At 50.9% G+C, this 16462-nt stretch overlaps 1 protein-coding gene across 1 annotated transcript; it reads left to right on the forward strand.

Annotated features, from left to right (window-relative positions):
* Positions 1 to 729: 729 nt before the first annotated feature.
* Positions 730 to 16126, forward strand: LOC138389660 (cytochrome P450 4F2-like). Its single transcript, XM_069478169.1, has 13 exons — positions 730 to 744; positions 1174 to 1372; positions 3116 to 3260; positions 4424 to 4477; positions 4570 to 4697; positions 6887 to 7008; positions 7738 to 8008; positions 8344 to 8410; positions 8607 to 8736; positions 14753 to 14886; positions 14982 to 15046; positions 15203 to 15285; positions 15598 to 16126. The coding sequence occupies exons 2-13, from the start codon at positions 1175 to 1177 to the stop codon at positions 15773 to 15775; spliced, it is 1575 nt and encodes a 524-aa protein (XP_069334270.1). The 5' UTR covers positions 730 to 744; position 1174; the 3' UTR covers positions 15776 to 16126.
* Positions 16127 to 16462: the final 336 nt, after the last annotated feature.

The raw sequence follows: 16462 nt of genomic DNA on the forward strand, positions 1-16462 counted from the left end.
AGACTCCACTCAGGGTCCCCTGGCTCTGCCCTCACTGCCTGGACCCCATGTGCTCATGGCTCCTCTCAGCCTCACCCCCCAGTGGCTCCCCTCTGTCCTCCTACACTGAGCCCAGTCTCTAGTTTGCCCTTGCAGCTTGGGCTCTTCATTGCCGGAATCTCACCAGGGTAACCCCCAGCGAGGCTGGATTCTTTGTTCCTGCTTCTAGCAGTTAAGTCTGCAACCAGTCCCAGGGCTGCCTGGTGGCAGGACTTAAACTCCCGCCAGGTGGTGCGGCAGTGATAAGAGGCTTTGGTCTCTGAACTTCCTCATTCTGCACCGAGAAATGGTGCACGAGGATCCCCCGGCCCACACTGGAACAGGAGCTCAGGAGATGAACAGGGGCAAGGCTTGGCCTGGCCCTGCTCACCTGGCACCTGAACTCTCAAGTTCACGCTTTTACCTGCCGCACCCCGGGAAGGGCAGGGTTTCTGTAAGCTTTGGGGTTCAGAGTCACCTTTACTTGCCCCAACTTTCTCCTACCCCATGTGGGAGGTGCTGAGTCCAGGGGATCCAGTGCCTGTGCTGGGTCCCTTGACCTGGTTCATCTGCACCCAACTTTACCTGCACCCCATGTTTTGGCTGCCTGCCCAGGCATGGAGGAGGCAACCAGGTTCAGCGCACTGTGGCCTCCGGCAGCGTTTCCTAGATCAGGAGCCAGGGGCAAAGACTTCCTAACAGCACACAAGCTGCTCCTGGGAGAAGGTGCCCGGCTGTGGGGGCGGGGCTGGAGGGTCCTGGCCCGGGGTCATGAGGGCTGCCCAAGGCTGGGGCGGCTCCAGGCTGCCAGCCCAGGGGACTGGGAGTTTCCTGGTAACTGAGCCCCTGGCAGCCTCCCAGTGATTCAGCTGGGCCTTTCTAAACTGTAATCAGCTTTCTCTCTCCTCCTCCTCCCCCTCCTCTTCCTCCTCCCCCTCCCCCTCCTTCTCCTTCCCCTCCTCCTCCCTGTCCTCTTCATTTGCTTCTCCCTCTCACTCTGCCTCTTCTCCTGGGGTCCCTGGGTCTCCCTCCCTGCTCTCAGTCCCTGCATCCCCATCTGTGACCCCTCCCGCCCCTGCCCCTCTGCACTGGCCCTGGAGCCCCCTTCCCTCTCCTGGGCCTCAGGAACTCCCCCTGCACCCCTCTGCCCTGCAGGATGTCACAGCTGGGCCTGTCCTGGCTGGGCCTGGGGCCGGTGGCCGCCTCCCCATGGCTGCTGCTGCTGCTGGTCGGGGCCTCCTGGCTCCTGGCCCGGGTCCTGGCCTGGACCTACGCCTTCTATGGCACCTGCAGCCGCCTCCGCTGTTTCCCGCAGCCCCCGACACGGAGCTGGTTCTGGGGTCACCTGGGCCTGGTGAGTGTGGCAGCAGGACGGGACTGGGGTGTCAGGGTGAGTGGACGTCCCCAGGGCCCGGAAGGGGCTCAGGGAGCCGGGGGTGGAGGTGGGCTGGGGTCTGGGACGGCAGAGAAGCGAGGGAGGCGGCTCACTCACTCCTCTGCTCAGTGCCTCACTGCTCTGCTGTGCCGTCCCAGGCCTCTGTCCCCTCCTTGTCCTCCCAGCCCAGCCTGCTCAGCATCCTTTTCCTGCCTGTCTTCCCACACTGGTGCACCGTGAGGGCTCCCGGGGAGGGCTGCACAGAGCAGGGACCCCCGGTGTCCCCAATTCTCCACTGCGGGACTTGAGGCCTCCTGAGGGGCACCGTCCAGGCTCTGCTCCCTGCCTGACCCATGTCCTGTGTCTGCCCCTCTCTGGGCTGTGACTCCCCCACCCCCCAAACACACAGGGGCACCGCTGGCCCAGAAGACAGGTGGGGACAGTGTGCCACCCCTGCCCTTCCTGGGCAGCTTCCTCTTACCTGCTCTTCCCCACTGAGATGTCCCCACGGGCCCTGCTGTGCAGCCTGCATGAAAGTTGGCCCCTCCCTTCCCCTCTCAGGAGGCTTTCCTAACCCCCTCCCACACCTTGGCCTCTGACTTGGACCTGCTCTGTCCTTTGGGGGACGTGGCCCCAGCCTGTTCATTTGTGATGGCAGGGCCATGGGCATGTCCTTAGGGAGGGTGCACGGGACACGCTATGCTCAGAGCCTGTCCTGCCCAGGGTGCTCACAGGTGGGAGCTGCCTTCCTGGCGGACAGAACCCCCCTCTGTGCTTCTGGTCTCTGCCGAGGCTGGAATGTCCCTGGTATGCAGCCTCTTCTCCTGGAAAGGAACGGACACTTGTGCGGACCAGCCAGGACGCGAAAGAATGTGGAAACCAGCCCTAGGGACACATTCTGAGGCCACACTGCTGCCTACAAACTTTCCATGTGGCTGCCCCTGGGGTGGAATCACTCTCAGGATAAGAAAATGCTTCCTCTTGAGCCAAAGTGGGCCTCTCTGTGAGCAGATGATGTGTCTTCGCCCTCTGCCCTGAAACGCACGCTGGGGACTTTGGGATAGCCCTGAGAAAAGGAGCGGGAGGAAGCAGAGATTCCCTCTACCTGTGCAGCATCTGGACACGCCGGTCACTGCAGAGGCCACCCCACCTCTGGAGGCTGCAGGGTGCCCTGCTGTGGCTCCTCCTGGGAAATGCGTTAGTCAGCGTTCCCCACAGAAATAGAATCAATAGGATCGATCTATCTATCCACCCATCAACCTGTCATCTATCTACCTATCTATCAGAGAAGAGGAAATTCATAATGAGAACTGGCTCATGCATTTATGGGGGCCTAGGAGTCCCATGGCATCGCGTCTGCAAGCTGGAGACCCAGGGCGCTGAGCTGTCATTCAGTCCGCGTCCAGAGGCCTGAGCAGCTGCAGTTCTGATGTCCACGGGCAGAGAAGGCGGATGTCCCAGCTCCGGAAGACAGAGCCTAGTCCCCTCCTCCACCTTTTTGTTCTCTCTGGGCCCTCAGTGGGTTGGATGGTGCCGCCCCCACTGGGGAGGGCGGATCTTCCTTCCTCAGTTTACCCATTCCACTCCTCATCCCTTCTGCCAACACCCTCACTGATACACCCAGAAATTATATTTACCAGCTATCTGGGCATCCCTTAGCCCAGTCACGTTGGCACCTGAAATTAACCATCACAGGAGGTGACGGCTCTCCCTTGCTTGCAGGTCGCCCCCACGGAGGAAGGTTTGAGGGAAGTGACTCAGCTCGTGGCCACCTACCCCCGGCTCTTTAAGCGGTGGCTGGGCCCTGTCTTTCCCCTCATCACTTTGTGCCACCCTGACTTCGTCCGGTCTGTCCTCAATGCCTCAGGTACCATGAAGAGCTTGTGGTGGTGGCGCCGTGGCACGTCTGAGGGCTTCCAGCCCCTCCTGCCCCAAGCCGCTGTGTGGCCCCTGCAGTACCCGGGTTCCTCCCTCCTTCTGCTCCCTCAGCCACCTTCCTCTTCTCTGCATGTACTCACCAGCCGCCACCTCAGTGTCTCCTCCCTGCTCTGCCATCTGCCACCTCTGCCCTGGTGTTTTGGGCACCACCAGGGCCCCAAGAGGCCTAAACTCAGGGGCCCTGTCTTGGAGGAACCCCCAAGCTAGAGGAGATGGATCTGGACAGAGGAATCCCCAGCTTCGCGTGGTCAGGAATGGGCCGAGGGAGATGTCAGTGACAGCTCAATGGAGAAACAAGGTCTCTGCTGGGGCAGGCTGGAAGGCTTCCTGGAGGAGGAGTTGCCAGAGCTGGGTCCGACATGAAGAGTAGGAATTGTTTAAAGCAGGAGGCAGGGTGATGCAGTGGGGCTTGTTAGTATTCATGGCCTCCTGCCAGGGCTGGCATCAACCTTGTCGGTCCCCAGGCCCAGAGCAATGAGGAGGACATGCGGCTGGTGGCGGGTATATTCTTGGCATGACTGAAGAACAGTCTGGGTCATACCTGGCCCATGTCTGGGACATTAAAGGGACCAAATTTAAATTCTATCTGGGGCCCATGTGTGGAGCACACTGAGGTCATGTCAGACCATCTCAGGTCTATGTTAGAGAATCTAGTGTCATGCTAGGGGTAGTCATGTATTTAGTAGTCATGTCAGGACATGTTAACACGTGTGAGGGCCATGTCACATATCCCAGATCCATGCAGAAGTCAGAGGGTTCTGGGGCAGATAGAATGTCCTAGGTCCCTCTACAGGCATTTTGTAGAGCTTTGAGCTATGCTCATGTATTGCAAAACATGGTGGGCCATGTGGGAGCCATGTCAAGGCATGATGGGGCATGTTGTGTCATGCTAGGGCGTGTCGTCGCTCTACTGTGCTTCTGCAGCCTGGTCTGGCCCCTCCCCTCCCCTGTCCTTCCTGCTTCATCTGCCCTTGGCCCCCTTCCTGCTATGCTGGGCTTGGAGGGGGAAAGTGCAAACCCCTGGCTGGGGACCTCCCCCCCAGCCCTCCCCTCCCCCTCTCCATGTCCCCTGATGGTCCTCATTCATGTCAGCTGCCGTTGCACCCAAGGACGTGATCTTCTACAGTTTCCTGAAGCCATGGCTGGGTGAGTAACTGCAGGTGAATGGGGGTGGAGACAAGCTTGTGGGGACAGGAGAAGGCACTTCCCTTGCCCACTGCCCTTGGCTGCCCTACTAGGGGATGGGATCCTGCTGAGCACTGGTGACAAGTGGAGCCGCCACCGTCACATGCTGACACCTGCCTTCCATTTCAACATCCTGAAGCCCTATGTGAAGATTTTCAACAGGAGTGTGAACATCATGCATGTGAGTTCCTTGACCCCAGGGTCCCAGCGGAAGCCTCTGGAAAGGTGGAGCGGCCTCAGACAGGTCTGATCTGGAGTTTTGGCTCTGCTGAGTGGCTTTGGGGTCACTGCTCTTCCTCTCTAAGTCGTGGTTTCCTCATCTGTAAAATGGGATAATAATCTCTACTTAAAAGGAGGTCAAGGTAATGTAATGGAGTCCTGTCTCTGGCACATAGTAGGTCCTCAGACAATATCAGTTTCTATGTTTCTGTCACACAAGCCTTGTGAGCTCAAGAGAGCAATGACAAAGATTGCACAGTAGCTATTGCTACACACAAACCACTTCCAAACTCATTAGTTTTTGTTTTTTTTTTTTTGAGACAGAGTCCCACTCTCTTGCCCAGGCTAGAGTGAGTGCCGTGGCGTCAGCCTAGCTCACAGCAACCTCAAACTCCTGAGCTCAAGGGATCCTCCTGTCTCAGCCTCCCTAGTAGCTGGGACTACAGGCATGCACCACCATGCCCGGCTAATTTTTTCTATATATATTTTTAGCTGTCCATATAATTTCTTTCTATTTTTAGTAGAGATGGGGTCTCGCTCTTGCTCAGGCTGGTCTCGAACTCCTGAGCTCAAACGATCCGCCCACCTCGGCCTCCCAGAGTGCTAGGATCACAGGCGTGAGCCACCGCGCCCGGCCCACCAAACTCATTAGGTCAAAGCAACACAGGTTCATGGTTGCTAACATGTCCATGGGATAGTGGGCTGGTTCTTGTGGATGTGGAAGGGGTCACTCGGGGTGTGTGATCAGCTGCGGGTCAGGTGGCAGCTTTGGTGACCCGGGCTCAGTCTGTCACCTGTGTGGGGCTTGGTCGGCATCAGGCTGATCTAGGATGGCCTCCGCTGGGACAGCTGGACTTTCCTCACGCGAGTCTCTCCCTCCAGAAGGGATCCCAGGGCTGGTCACGTGGCAGGGACAGGGCTCCAAGGAGTGAGAGGAGGCTGCAATGCCTCTTGGGGCTTAGGTTTATTAATTACTATCTCATAATTTTTAGCCCAGTGTCCTGGCTGACAAAAACCTCTAGTCCATCGCAGAATCAAAGTGGGGTAAATAGGCTCCATGTCTTAAAGGAATTGTTGATAAATCACATTGCAAAGTGTGCAGGCACAGGAAGAAGTGAAGAACTGGGGTTTAGGCTTTTGCGCAGTGCCTACGATTTTTTTTTTTTTTTTTTTTTTTTTTACTGGTAAGTGGAGAAGTCAGCTTGTTAGGTTATATGGATTCTCCTACATGACACCATACTCCAGGGTCAGCTACAGCAAGCAGCATGTGCCTCTTGTTCATTTGCATTTGTCCCTAAGCCACTCAAATCCCATCGGGTTAACAGGCGGGCTTTACAGATGCCAGCTCAGGTGGTATGTTACATTACAGAGGAGGAGCATTAGCTTCAGGGAACCTGCTTTTATAGCAAGTGGAAACAAACCTGATGTGGATTTAGAACAACCTTACCCCTCAAGGTTGTTCTCTGCAAACACAAGTCTGAGAAATGGCCCAGGTTGAGAACATTGGGGCTTTGCATTCTGGGCATGCCCGGCAAGGATGCTCAGGACCCACGGAGGAAGTACCTGTCCCAACGTAGGGATATTTTTGTAATCAATAAAAACGAGGAAAACCAACATTCATTGAGCACTCACCATATGCCAGAAACAAGGCTGTGTGCTGATTCCATGGTACATGTTGTCTGATTTAATTTTCACAACCCTATGAGGTAGAGATGACTGTGATGGCCACATGATGGATGATGAAACTGAGGGTCAGAGAGGTCAGGGAGCTTGCCCAAGTTCAACCAGCTAGTAAGTGAGCTAGGCGTGGTGGAGCAGGGGTCCCAGTCTGGTTTATCTGGCAACAAAGCAGATCAACTTAACTGTTTCTAAAGATTTGACAGATGGAACCTAGAGGAGGGAAATGGGCACTCACAGCATAGGAGGCAGAGCTGAAACTTGAATTCAGGTCCTGACTCCCAGCCTTGGGGTCTTCATCTCCTAATAGTAACAGCTTCCTCTCCCACCCAACTCTGGTCCTCCCTGGGGGTGGGTGCCTGGGGCAGAGGACCAGGAGGCTGGTTCTGGGGGAGTCTATCCTGATGATTGGGGTTGGGGAGGGGCTCAAGGAATCCCGGGCTTAACCACAGCTCTGTGCCCTTCTCTGGCCAGGCCAAGTGGCAGCGCCTGGCCTCAGAGGGCAGTGCCCGTCTGGACATGTTTGAGCACATCAGCCTCATGACCTTGGACAGTCTGCAGAAATGTGTCTTCAGCTTCGACAGCCATTGTCAGGAGTGAGTTCTTGTCCAGGGCCTGGGAACTTGGGCACGGACCCAAGTGGGTAGGTGGAGGAGGAAGTCCTGACGAGTGCAATTAGAAAGCCTTTCTGGAGTAGGTGGATCATAGCTGGGCATTGAAGGACAGGGAGGGGAAGAGAGAAAGAGGAGTTCTTCCAGGCAGAAGGAACTGTGTCTCAAGGCAGGGAGGCGAGGACAAACAGAGCATGTGCTATGCCTTTAAAGAGACACCTTGGCAGTGAGGGTGGAGGGTCGGCACTGGCTGGGTCTTAAGGACATGGACAGCCAGGCAGAGGGGTAGGAATTTTGTCCTGAGGTTCCCAGGGAGCCATGGAGGGTGTTTGAGCAGATGAGAGTCTTGGTCCGAGCTGAGCTTGGACATTTGGCTCTACAGAGGATTGACTGTCATGTAGACGTGAGGATTAGGACCGTGGAGAGGAGGAGGTCTGAGCTCGGTGGAGAAGATGGGGAAGTTTTGGGAGAAACTGAGGAAGAATGGGCAGGACTGGATGTTGCATAAGAGAGAGAGGAAATGAGCATGATGCCCAAGCTCTGCCCTGGGGACCTGGACATGAGGCAGCTCACAGAGAGCGGAGGTGGAGAGAGAAGTGGGCGTGAGGCAGCATCTTCTGGATGGAGCGCGGTCCTGGGATTATGGCTGGGAGATGCTCCCAGGGATTCGTGTGTGTCACGGAGCTGCTGCTTCTCTTTGCCCCGGTCCTGCAGGAATCCCAGTGAATATATTGCAGCCATCTCGGAGCTCAGTGCTCTCATAGTGAAAAGAAACCGGCAACTCTTCCTGCACATGGACTTCCTGTACCACCTCACTCCCGACGGACGGCGCTTCCGCAGGGCCTGCCACCTGGTGCACGACTTCACGAATGCCGTCATCCAGGAACGGCGCCGCACCCTTGAGAGCCAGGGTGTTGATGACTTCCTCAAAGCCAAGGCCAAGTCCAAGACTTTGGACTTCATCGATGTGCTCCTACTGGCCAAGGTGGGCCTCTCTGGGATCCCACAGGTAGAATGGACCTTGATTTCAAATGTCAGATTGAGGAACTTGGACTTAATTCAGAAGGCACCGGGGAGCTATGGATGGTGCTTGAGGAATGGAGGGACAAATCAGATAAATTTCTGAGGCGACTCTATAGAAGTTTGCTTAGGGGGAGGAAAACAGGAGGTGGGAGAACAGGGAGGAAGCCTGTGGGGCAGGTTTGGAGATGACAAGGGTGGCATCCTGCTTGGATGATGGGTCTTCAGGGACTGTTTTTAGGATAGACTCAGGTGCCCTCAGAGCTGATGTGATTCGGGGGTTTTGCCTTCTGTCTTCAGGATGAAGATGGGAAGGAATTGTCAGACGAGGACATACGAGCAGAGGCTGATACCTTCATGTTTGGCGGTGAGCGTCCCAGTGTGGAACTACAGTGGGGACAGGGGTCTCTCCATCCCAGGGATGCGGTGGGTGGACCCTGGATCACTCCATTCTGCCCATCCTCCCCCACCCTCGTCCTCCCTGAGAGCCTCAATGTAGGGCACTGTCCACACCCGGGTGCTGGAGCAGCCCAGAGACTCAAGCCTGCCTGGCTGCCCCTCAGGCCATGACACCACAGCCAGTGGTCTCTCCTGGGTCCTGTACAACCTTGCAAGGCACCCGGAACACCAGGAGCGCTGCCGGCAGGAGGTGCGAGAGCTGCTGAGGGACCGCGAGCCTACAGAGATTGAATGGTGAGTGCAGGTCCTCACGGCCTGTTCCTGAGCCTCTCTCCTTGGCTCTGCTGCCAGGTGGGGAAGCGGGAAGACGGTTTTTTCCTTTTCATTCTGCTACTATTGCCTAGTGGCAATAGGAGCAGAGCCCAGAAGCAGGGCCTATACCCAGCCTGAGTGCAAGGAAAAGGCTGTAGGCTTTTGGGGCAGAGCAATCGGGGCATCCATATTTATTGCCCCACTAACTTGCCATGCAACATTAGTAAAGTCAATTCCCTTTTCTGAATCACTTTGTCCTCTGTAAATAGGGAGGAATTTGTACCCCACAGGGTTGCTTGGGGAATCAGTGACAATATGTATACAGCAGATGTCTCCCGGCATGGATTCTGTGAAGAAACTGCTCCTCCGTCCCCTTGCTGTTCTGGATAAAGTTGCATTATGTTCCCCAAGACTTATTTCCTTCCGTTTTTGCTCTCCCATGTAATCCTCACCTCACTGTCTATTCCACGGATTCTCAAAGATCATAGTGAGTAAACATCGTCCATCTCTTCGTTCAGTAAACACTTCCACACTGCCTGCCCTTTCCTAACACAGGGTCCATCCTACAAGGTCAAAGCTGGGGCAGAAGGAAAAGCAGGAGAGGCTGGGGAGGGAAGCAGTGAATGCAAATTCACCACGCTGGGCGTGGGGACAGGACAGTGCTTCTGCTCAAGGGGACAGCCGTGCAAAGGCCAGGATGGAGGCTTGCATGGAAAAGCCTGGCGTGTTTTGGGGGTGAGAAGCAGTAAAGGTGCCTGAATCCTTGTGAAATGCACAGTGTGAGCAACACGGAGGGGCTCCCCAGGAGGCTGGAGCTGGTAATGGAAGCCCCTCTTGGGATGCTTTGGAAACCATGTAAAGAGATTGGACTTTAACCAGGTGTGTGTCAGTTCTAGTCCATTGGGAAGCTGATAGGAGATCAAAGCTAAATGTGGGCTGAGAGGCTGCTGTTAGGGGGAAGTCAGACATTGGGCAGAAATGATCAGGCACTAGTGAATGTCCATGCTCAATCATTGGCTGGAGGATGTCCAGGACAGTGTGGCCTTGGTTGAATGGTGCAGCAGAACTTAAAGACCCTGTAGCTGGGGCCTGGCAGCTCATTGCATTTCTTGCAGCTGGACAGCAAGTTCTTTCTTGAAGGGAGAGCTATGACTAACATAGGAAGGCAATGGGGAGCCATGGGAGATGTTTGAGCAGGGGAGGGCAAAGTCAGATCTGAGTATTCGCAATCTCTCTCTGTGGCTAAAGGAGCAAAATGGAGGAGATGAGCTCAGGACTGGAGGTCCAGGGGACAGCTTCTGGGCCTTGTTCTGAGGGACAGAGGAGATGTTGGAGTGGACAAATATTTTGGGATAGTGCCCTCCACTTCAAGGCTTTGTTCAGTGTAGCAGTCCTATGAAGTAGGGAGACATTTTTGTGTTTCTCTCAACTTCAAAAAATTTGATACTTGGTAAAAATTTAAAAGGGTTACAATGAATACATGCCGCTACTTTGCACCGGCATTGCAAACCCATTCTTGCCTTTGATGGCTCCCCGTGTCCTTGCACAGTCCTTCAGTCTGTAACCACGTTCGTCTGTTCACAGCCCTTCTCTCCTTTGCATTATTTCATTCTCTCTTTCTCTGTACAGTTGGGAGCGTGAGCAGAGCACTCAGGCAGGCGCCTTGACAGTACAGCTTCAAGATCTTTCCATTGTTTTCAACATCAAGTTTTGAAACATTAATTTTGCATTGCAAAAATCAATCATGGGAACAACATTTTTTCCTTTTTCATGAAATGAAACATTATGGGCCAGATTAAGTTGACTTTTTTTATCCTCTCCTCCAAACCTAATCCTCCCTTTTTCTTTGGAGAGGTCTCTAGAGCCATTAATTTGTCACATGCCCTTCCACACCTTGTATATACACCATGTATATTCCATGCACATATTGTTACGTGTTCTTTTGCCTCAAGAGTGTGCTTTGGAGCTCCTCCTTCCCGAGCTCCTCCTTCCCGAGTGCATTCCATCATTTGTTTACTGGGCTCATCCCTCTGTTGGGACATTTATGTAAACATTTTCAATTATAATAGATATTGCTGCATGGCCTTTTAGCACCTCTGTACTGATGTATCCTCCAGTGACTGTTAGGATTAGTGATGCCTATGTCCTCCCTGTTGATGGCTTTATAGTATTGCATTACACCAATGTGTCATAATTTATCAAAACATTCTCCCATCAGTTGACATTTATATATTTTCCGTCCTTTTTCTATAACAAACACGATGCAGTGAACATCCTTGCAGGACAAATTCCTAGAAGTGCCATTGCTGAATCAAAGACCATTTGAGTTTTACAATTGAACAGCTCTTGTAAAATCCACTCCTACATGCGGATTTTGAGAATGCCAATTTCCTCACGTCCTCCCCGAGAGTGTGCATTATGAAACTTCAAAACATTTGCCAGTCCAACAGATACAATATAATACTTTGCTATTTTAATGAACATCACTTTAAAAATGAGCAAAGTTGAGCATTATTTTCACTTGTTGATGACACATGCACATTTCATTTTGTGTGTCAGTTTTTGCATAATTTGTTCTCTCTACTGTGCATTTTTCTAGTTTTTAATTGATTTATAAGAACTGTTTGCATATGAAAATTAGTTCTTTTTATGTTATGTATAATTATTTATCGTGTTATATTTGATTTTATTTTTGGTTTTTTCATGTAATTTCTGTATTTGTATTCAAAGTTACTAATACTTTTCTTTTACAGCTTCTGTTTTTGTTTTTGTGTTTAAAAATCATTCTTGGAAAATCCCTTACCACTCTAAGATTAAAACATAAAACTCTTGTTTGTTTTTCTCTATTAGGTTTATTTATTTCAAAAATATTTTATTTAGATAATATTTTATTAATAGTTTTATATTTAGCACTTTTTTTCTATGAAATCTATGGTGAAATCTATTTTTCTCCAAATGACTAATTATCCCACAGAATTTAATGAACATTTTTTACTTAAATCATGACTTTAAATAATAGTAGATTTAAGTAGCAGATTTATTTATTTATTTATTTATTTTTTTTGAGACAGAGTCTTGCTCTGTTGCCCGGGCTAGAGTGAGTGCCATGGCGTCAGCCTAGCTCACAGCAACCTCAAACTCCTGGGCTCAAGCAATCCTTCTGCCTCAGCCTCCCGAGTAGCTGGGACTACAGGCATGCGCCACCATGCCCGGCTCATTTTTTCTATATATATTTTTTAGTTGTCCATATAATTTCTTTCTATTTTTAGTAGAGACGGGGTCTCGCTCTTGCTCAGGCTAGTCTCGAACTCCTGACCTCCAGCGATCCACCCGCCTCGGCCTCCCAGAATGCTAGGATTACAGGCGTGAGCCACCACGCCCGGCCTTAAGTAGCAGATTTAAAATAAGCTAAATGTATTTATATATATTTGGGTTTATTTATCATCTATATTCTTTTACATTAATTTACATAATCATACATAAACATGAAGAAGTCTTCAGTATCTTACTTTTAAAAACTTTTTAAAAAACTTTTTAAAACTTGCATATTGGTAAAGTTGAATCTGTCTCATTATTTTGCTTTGTGATTGTTCTGAGTTCTTATTTTTCCATTTGATTTCTATGATCAGGTTGGCTAGTTTGAAAAATATTCTTGAACATTCTAATTAATTAACCTTTTGGATGTAGGTGCCAATGGTTAGTCATGTTCCTCAATTCATGGTGAGTTCTCATCATTTTTTTCGTGCAATATTTATTTCTTCCCATTCATGCCAATTCTCCACTTCCAATATGATTCTAGAGAGATGAATCCTTTTATTTTTAAGATTTTTTTAAATTCTTATTTCAGCATATGGTGGGGGTACAAAAGTTTAGGTTATGTATATTGCCCTTGCCCTCCTCCCCCCTCCCCCCGAGTCAGAGCTTCAAACGTGTCCATTTGTTGTTGGCGTGGATATATTTTAAAATTCCAAATATGTTGCCATGTCACAGCTCTTCTGCTGGTTCTTACCTTTTTCAGAAATGGAGCACTGTGAGTTTCTCAGCCATGCACGGTTCCGAGCACATTTCATTTATTGCTTTTTGCCATAATATAGTCCTTTCCTCTCACCCCTTAGTGGGATCCCGGGCTGCTTCCTTCTCCCCAGAGCAATGACCATCTTCATACATGTGTCATTATCTATGTGTCCCAGAACCTCTCTGAGATCTGTGCTTGGGAGCCAGCTTGCTTGGTCATAAAACACGAATTGTCTTTCCTTGACCATGTACTGCTGGTTGCCACCCAGAATGGCAGCCCCTGCCCATGCCATTATACATGCATGAGGCCCCTCTGCCCCAAACCTCAGCCAATAGTAGCGTTACCTGCATCATTAATTCCTTTTTTTTTTTTTTTTTTTGAGCCAAGGTCTCTCTGTCACCCAGGCTGGAGTGCAGTGGCATCATCAAAGCTCACTGCAGCCTCCAACTCCTGGGCTCAAGCGATTCTCCTGCCTCAGCCTCCCAAGTAGCTGGGACTACAGGTGCATACGCCACCATGACCAGTTCATTTTTCTTTTTTTAGTAGAGATGGGGTCTTGCTCTTGCTCAGGCTGGTTTCGAACTCCTGGCCTCAAGCGATCCTCCCACCTTGGCCTCCTACAGTGCTAGGGTTACAGGTGTGAGCCATTGTGCCTGGCCTAATTCTTGTCTCAAATAGATGTGAAGTGACATCTCATTGTTAGATAACTTCCATTTCTCTGATAACTAGTGACTTTGAGCATCTCTTCGTAAATCTCTTGTGTTTGAGCTTTCATGAATTCTTAGATCATATTCTTTGTTGACTTTTCTCTTGGGTCACCTGTCTCCTCTGTTGATTTGTAAACATTCCTTACATATTCAAGGTATTGTTCTAGATCTATGTAGTTATTGTAGACATCTCTGAATCTCTCATCTGAATGTTAATTTGGTCCATGCTGTATTTTATTACACAAAAATCCTTAACTTTCATGCATATTTATCCTTTCTTAAAAATCTTCCAGCTTGTGCCTTTGGAGTTTTAAGGATTCTTACTCCTAAGTGACAAAAATGTCAATTCAGTTATCTTTTTTTAACTTTAGAGTTTTACCTTCCTCATTGAGTACGAGACTCCACCCTGTATATGGAGCAGTCAAGGATCTGGTTCTTTCTGTTTGCACATCTCCAGTTGTCTGAACTATCCATTTCCAAACTATCCATTTCCCACCAGGGTGTGGACTCTCCTTCACCTGATGCCAAGTTTTCATCTGTTCATGTGCCTGACTGCAAGCTCTCTACTCTGTTCCATGGGTCTGTGTTTCTCTTCTTGCAGAAGTACCACAGTTTTTAAAAAATATGTATTTTATTTTTATTATATTATGAATAACATTATAATTAATTTTATTAATAATTCATTACTATAATTATAAATTATATTATTTATTTTATTACTATGCATTTTTGATAAGTCTTAATATCTTACATGTCTCTTCTTTGACCTTTATTTTTAAATTGACCTAATTCTCATGAACTTCAGTTCTTCCAATAAGACTGACACATAAAAAAAAAAATCTAGCTAGATTTTTATTGGATTGCACTGAATATGTTGATTAATTTAGAAGTAATTGACAACCTTAAAATATTAAGTAATTTCACCCTACAGTGCGGAGTGGATCTTATTCATCAAAATAACCTTATAAGGCCTTTAGGATATTTTTTTTTATTTTATTAGCCGATTATAAATATTTTAAAAGTTTTTCATGCCAATATATTAACATTTTTTAGGATACCCTGTAAGTGTTGTGTTTTGCTCAAAAATGCTTGGAAAAATAGAGGCCAAGTTTTCTTCTAGTGCTTTTGTGAGTTTGATTTTCTGACACTTACATCTTTGATTCTTCCGGAGTTAATTTTGTTGTATGACTCAGGGTCAGAGGGAGGTGAGAGGGTCTCACGGGGCAGCGGTAGGGCTGTGTTCGCTCCCTGGATAATCGTTGGGGGTGCTCCTTAGGGAGGACCTGGCCCAGCTGCCCTTCCTCACCATGTGCGTCAAAGAGAGTCTGCGGCTGCACCCCCCAGTCACTGTCATCTCCCGCCGCTGCACCAAGGACATTGTGCTCCCAGATGGCCGGGTCATCCCCAAAGGTGCCCACAGTGGCAGGGGGAGGAGGCTCCTGGGCAGGGTGGTGGTCCCATCAGGCAGCTTGGACCTTGTCCTGACTGTCCCCTCCTGCCGACAGGGAACGTCTGTGCCATCAGCATCTTTGGGATTCATCACAACCCGTCAGTCTGGTCGGACCCTGAGGTGCTGCCCCTCCCCCCTTCTCCATCCTGGGACCTGGGGAGGGGGAGGGGTCCTCACTGGTGAAATCAGACACCCCCTCTGCTGTGCCCACATCTGTCTTTTCTGGGGGTGGCTGTGATTCCTGAGAGACCCCACTCTGTCTTGCCCCGTCCCCAGGTCTATGACCCCTTCCGCTTCGACCCAGAAAACCCCCAGAACAGCTCACCTCTGGCGTTTATTCCCTTCTCGGCGGGACCCAGGTGAGGCCAGCGGGGGTCTGAGGCATGAGCGGGGGGAGGGTGGTCCGGGTAGCGGCCTCATCAGCGCCCTCCCACGTCTGCACTTGTGGCGTTCTCAGACCTTCTCCCGTCTGCTTCTTGAGTTGGGGGCTGCAGTCTGAGCCGGCGTGGGGGGATATACCAGCCCACAGGGGGGTCCCAGGCACCGTTAGGTCGCTCCTCTGCCCCCCACGCTGATCTGGGTGGAGGGTGGGGTCCCGGGCCAGGTTCCAGGCGCGATGGGGCCCGCATGGGGGTCCTGGGTGCCGTCACTGTCCCCACCTCCACCCCCAGGAACTGCATCGGGCAGACCTTCGCCATGACCGAGATGAAGGTGGTCCTGGCGCTCACGCTGCTGCGCTTCCGCGTCCTGCCCCACGACACGGAGCCGCGCAGGAAGCCGGAGCTGATCCTGCGAGCCGAGGGCGGCCTCTGGCTGCGGGTGGAGCCGCTGAGCGGAGACCTGCAGTGACCCACCGTGGCCAGGTCTGGGAGCCTCCCGAGCCCACCCGCCTGCCTTTGCAGACTCCCAGGAATAAAACCGCTGTCACCTGTGCCTGCGCCTCACCCAGAGCCAGCAGGGGGCGCGCGGGGACTGCAGGCACCTGCAGGTGGGACTGGCTGGTGGAGGCGGGGTGGGGTCCCTGAGCCCAGGAGCCTGACTCACTCTCTGGCTGAACACAGGGCTCCCACACTGATGGTGGGTTCTCCCAGAGTCCAAGGATGGACTTTTTTCTGTGGATGATAGAGAGCCATGGGAGGTGTTTGAGCAGGACAGGGACCAGGATTTAGAAGAGACAATAGTGGCAGGCTTTAGACTCTAAGTCATAGAAACAAACCCATAGAGTCACTATACTTTCACTACCCTGACCGCGGTTCTGATCTAATAAATCCAGTCTTTTATCATTTGAGGGATCTTCACTGTGGTTAGTAAATTACTCTGTTTATTAAACACAACGAGCCTGGATGTTTTACAGCGTGTCTGATCATTGTGGTTTCTGTGTCTATTATATTGCTTGTCATTTTTGCCAGTTTTGACTCACGGGGTTAGAGATTTTGTCTGCCTGGTTATCTTTGCCTGAGCATTGACTGCCATGTCTGAAATAATATTTGTAGAATTTGAAGAAGGCAGCCTTCTCTAGGGAAGAGTCCTTGGAGC

Source organism: Eulemur rufifrons, chromosome 2, assembly GCF_041146395.1.
Source record: "Eulemur rufifrons isolate Redbay chromosome 2, OSU_ERuf_1, whole genome shotgun sequence".
NCBI classification, from domain to species: Eukaryota; Metazoa; Chordata; class Mammalia; order Primates; family Lemuridae; genus Eulemur; species Eulemur rufifrons.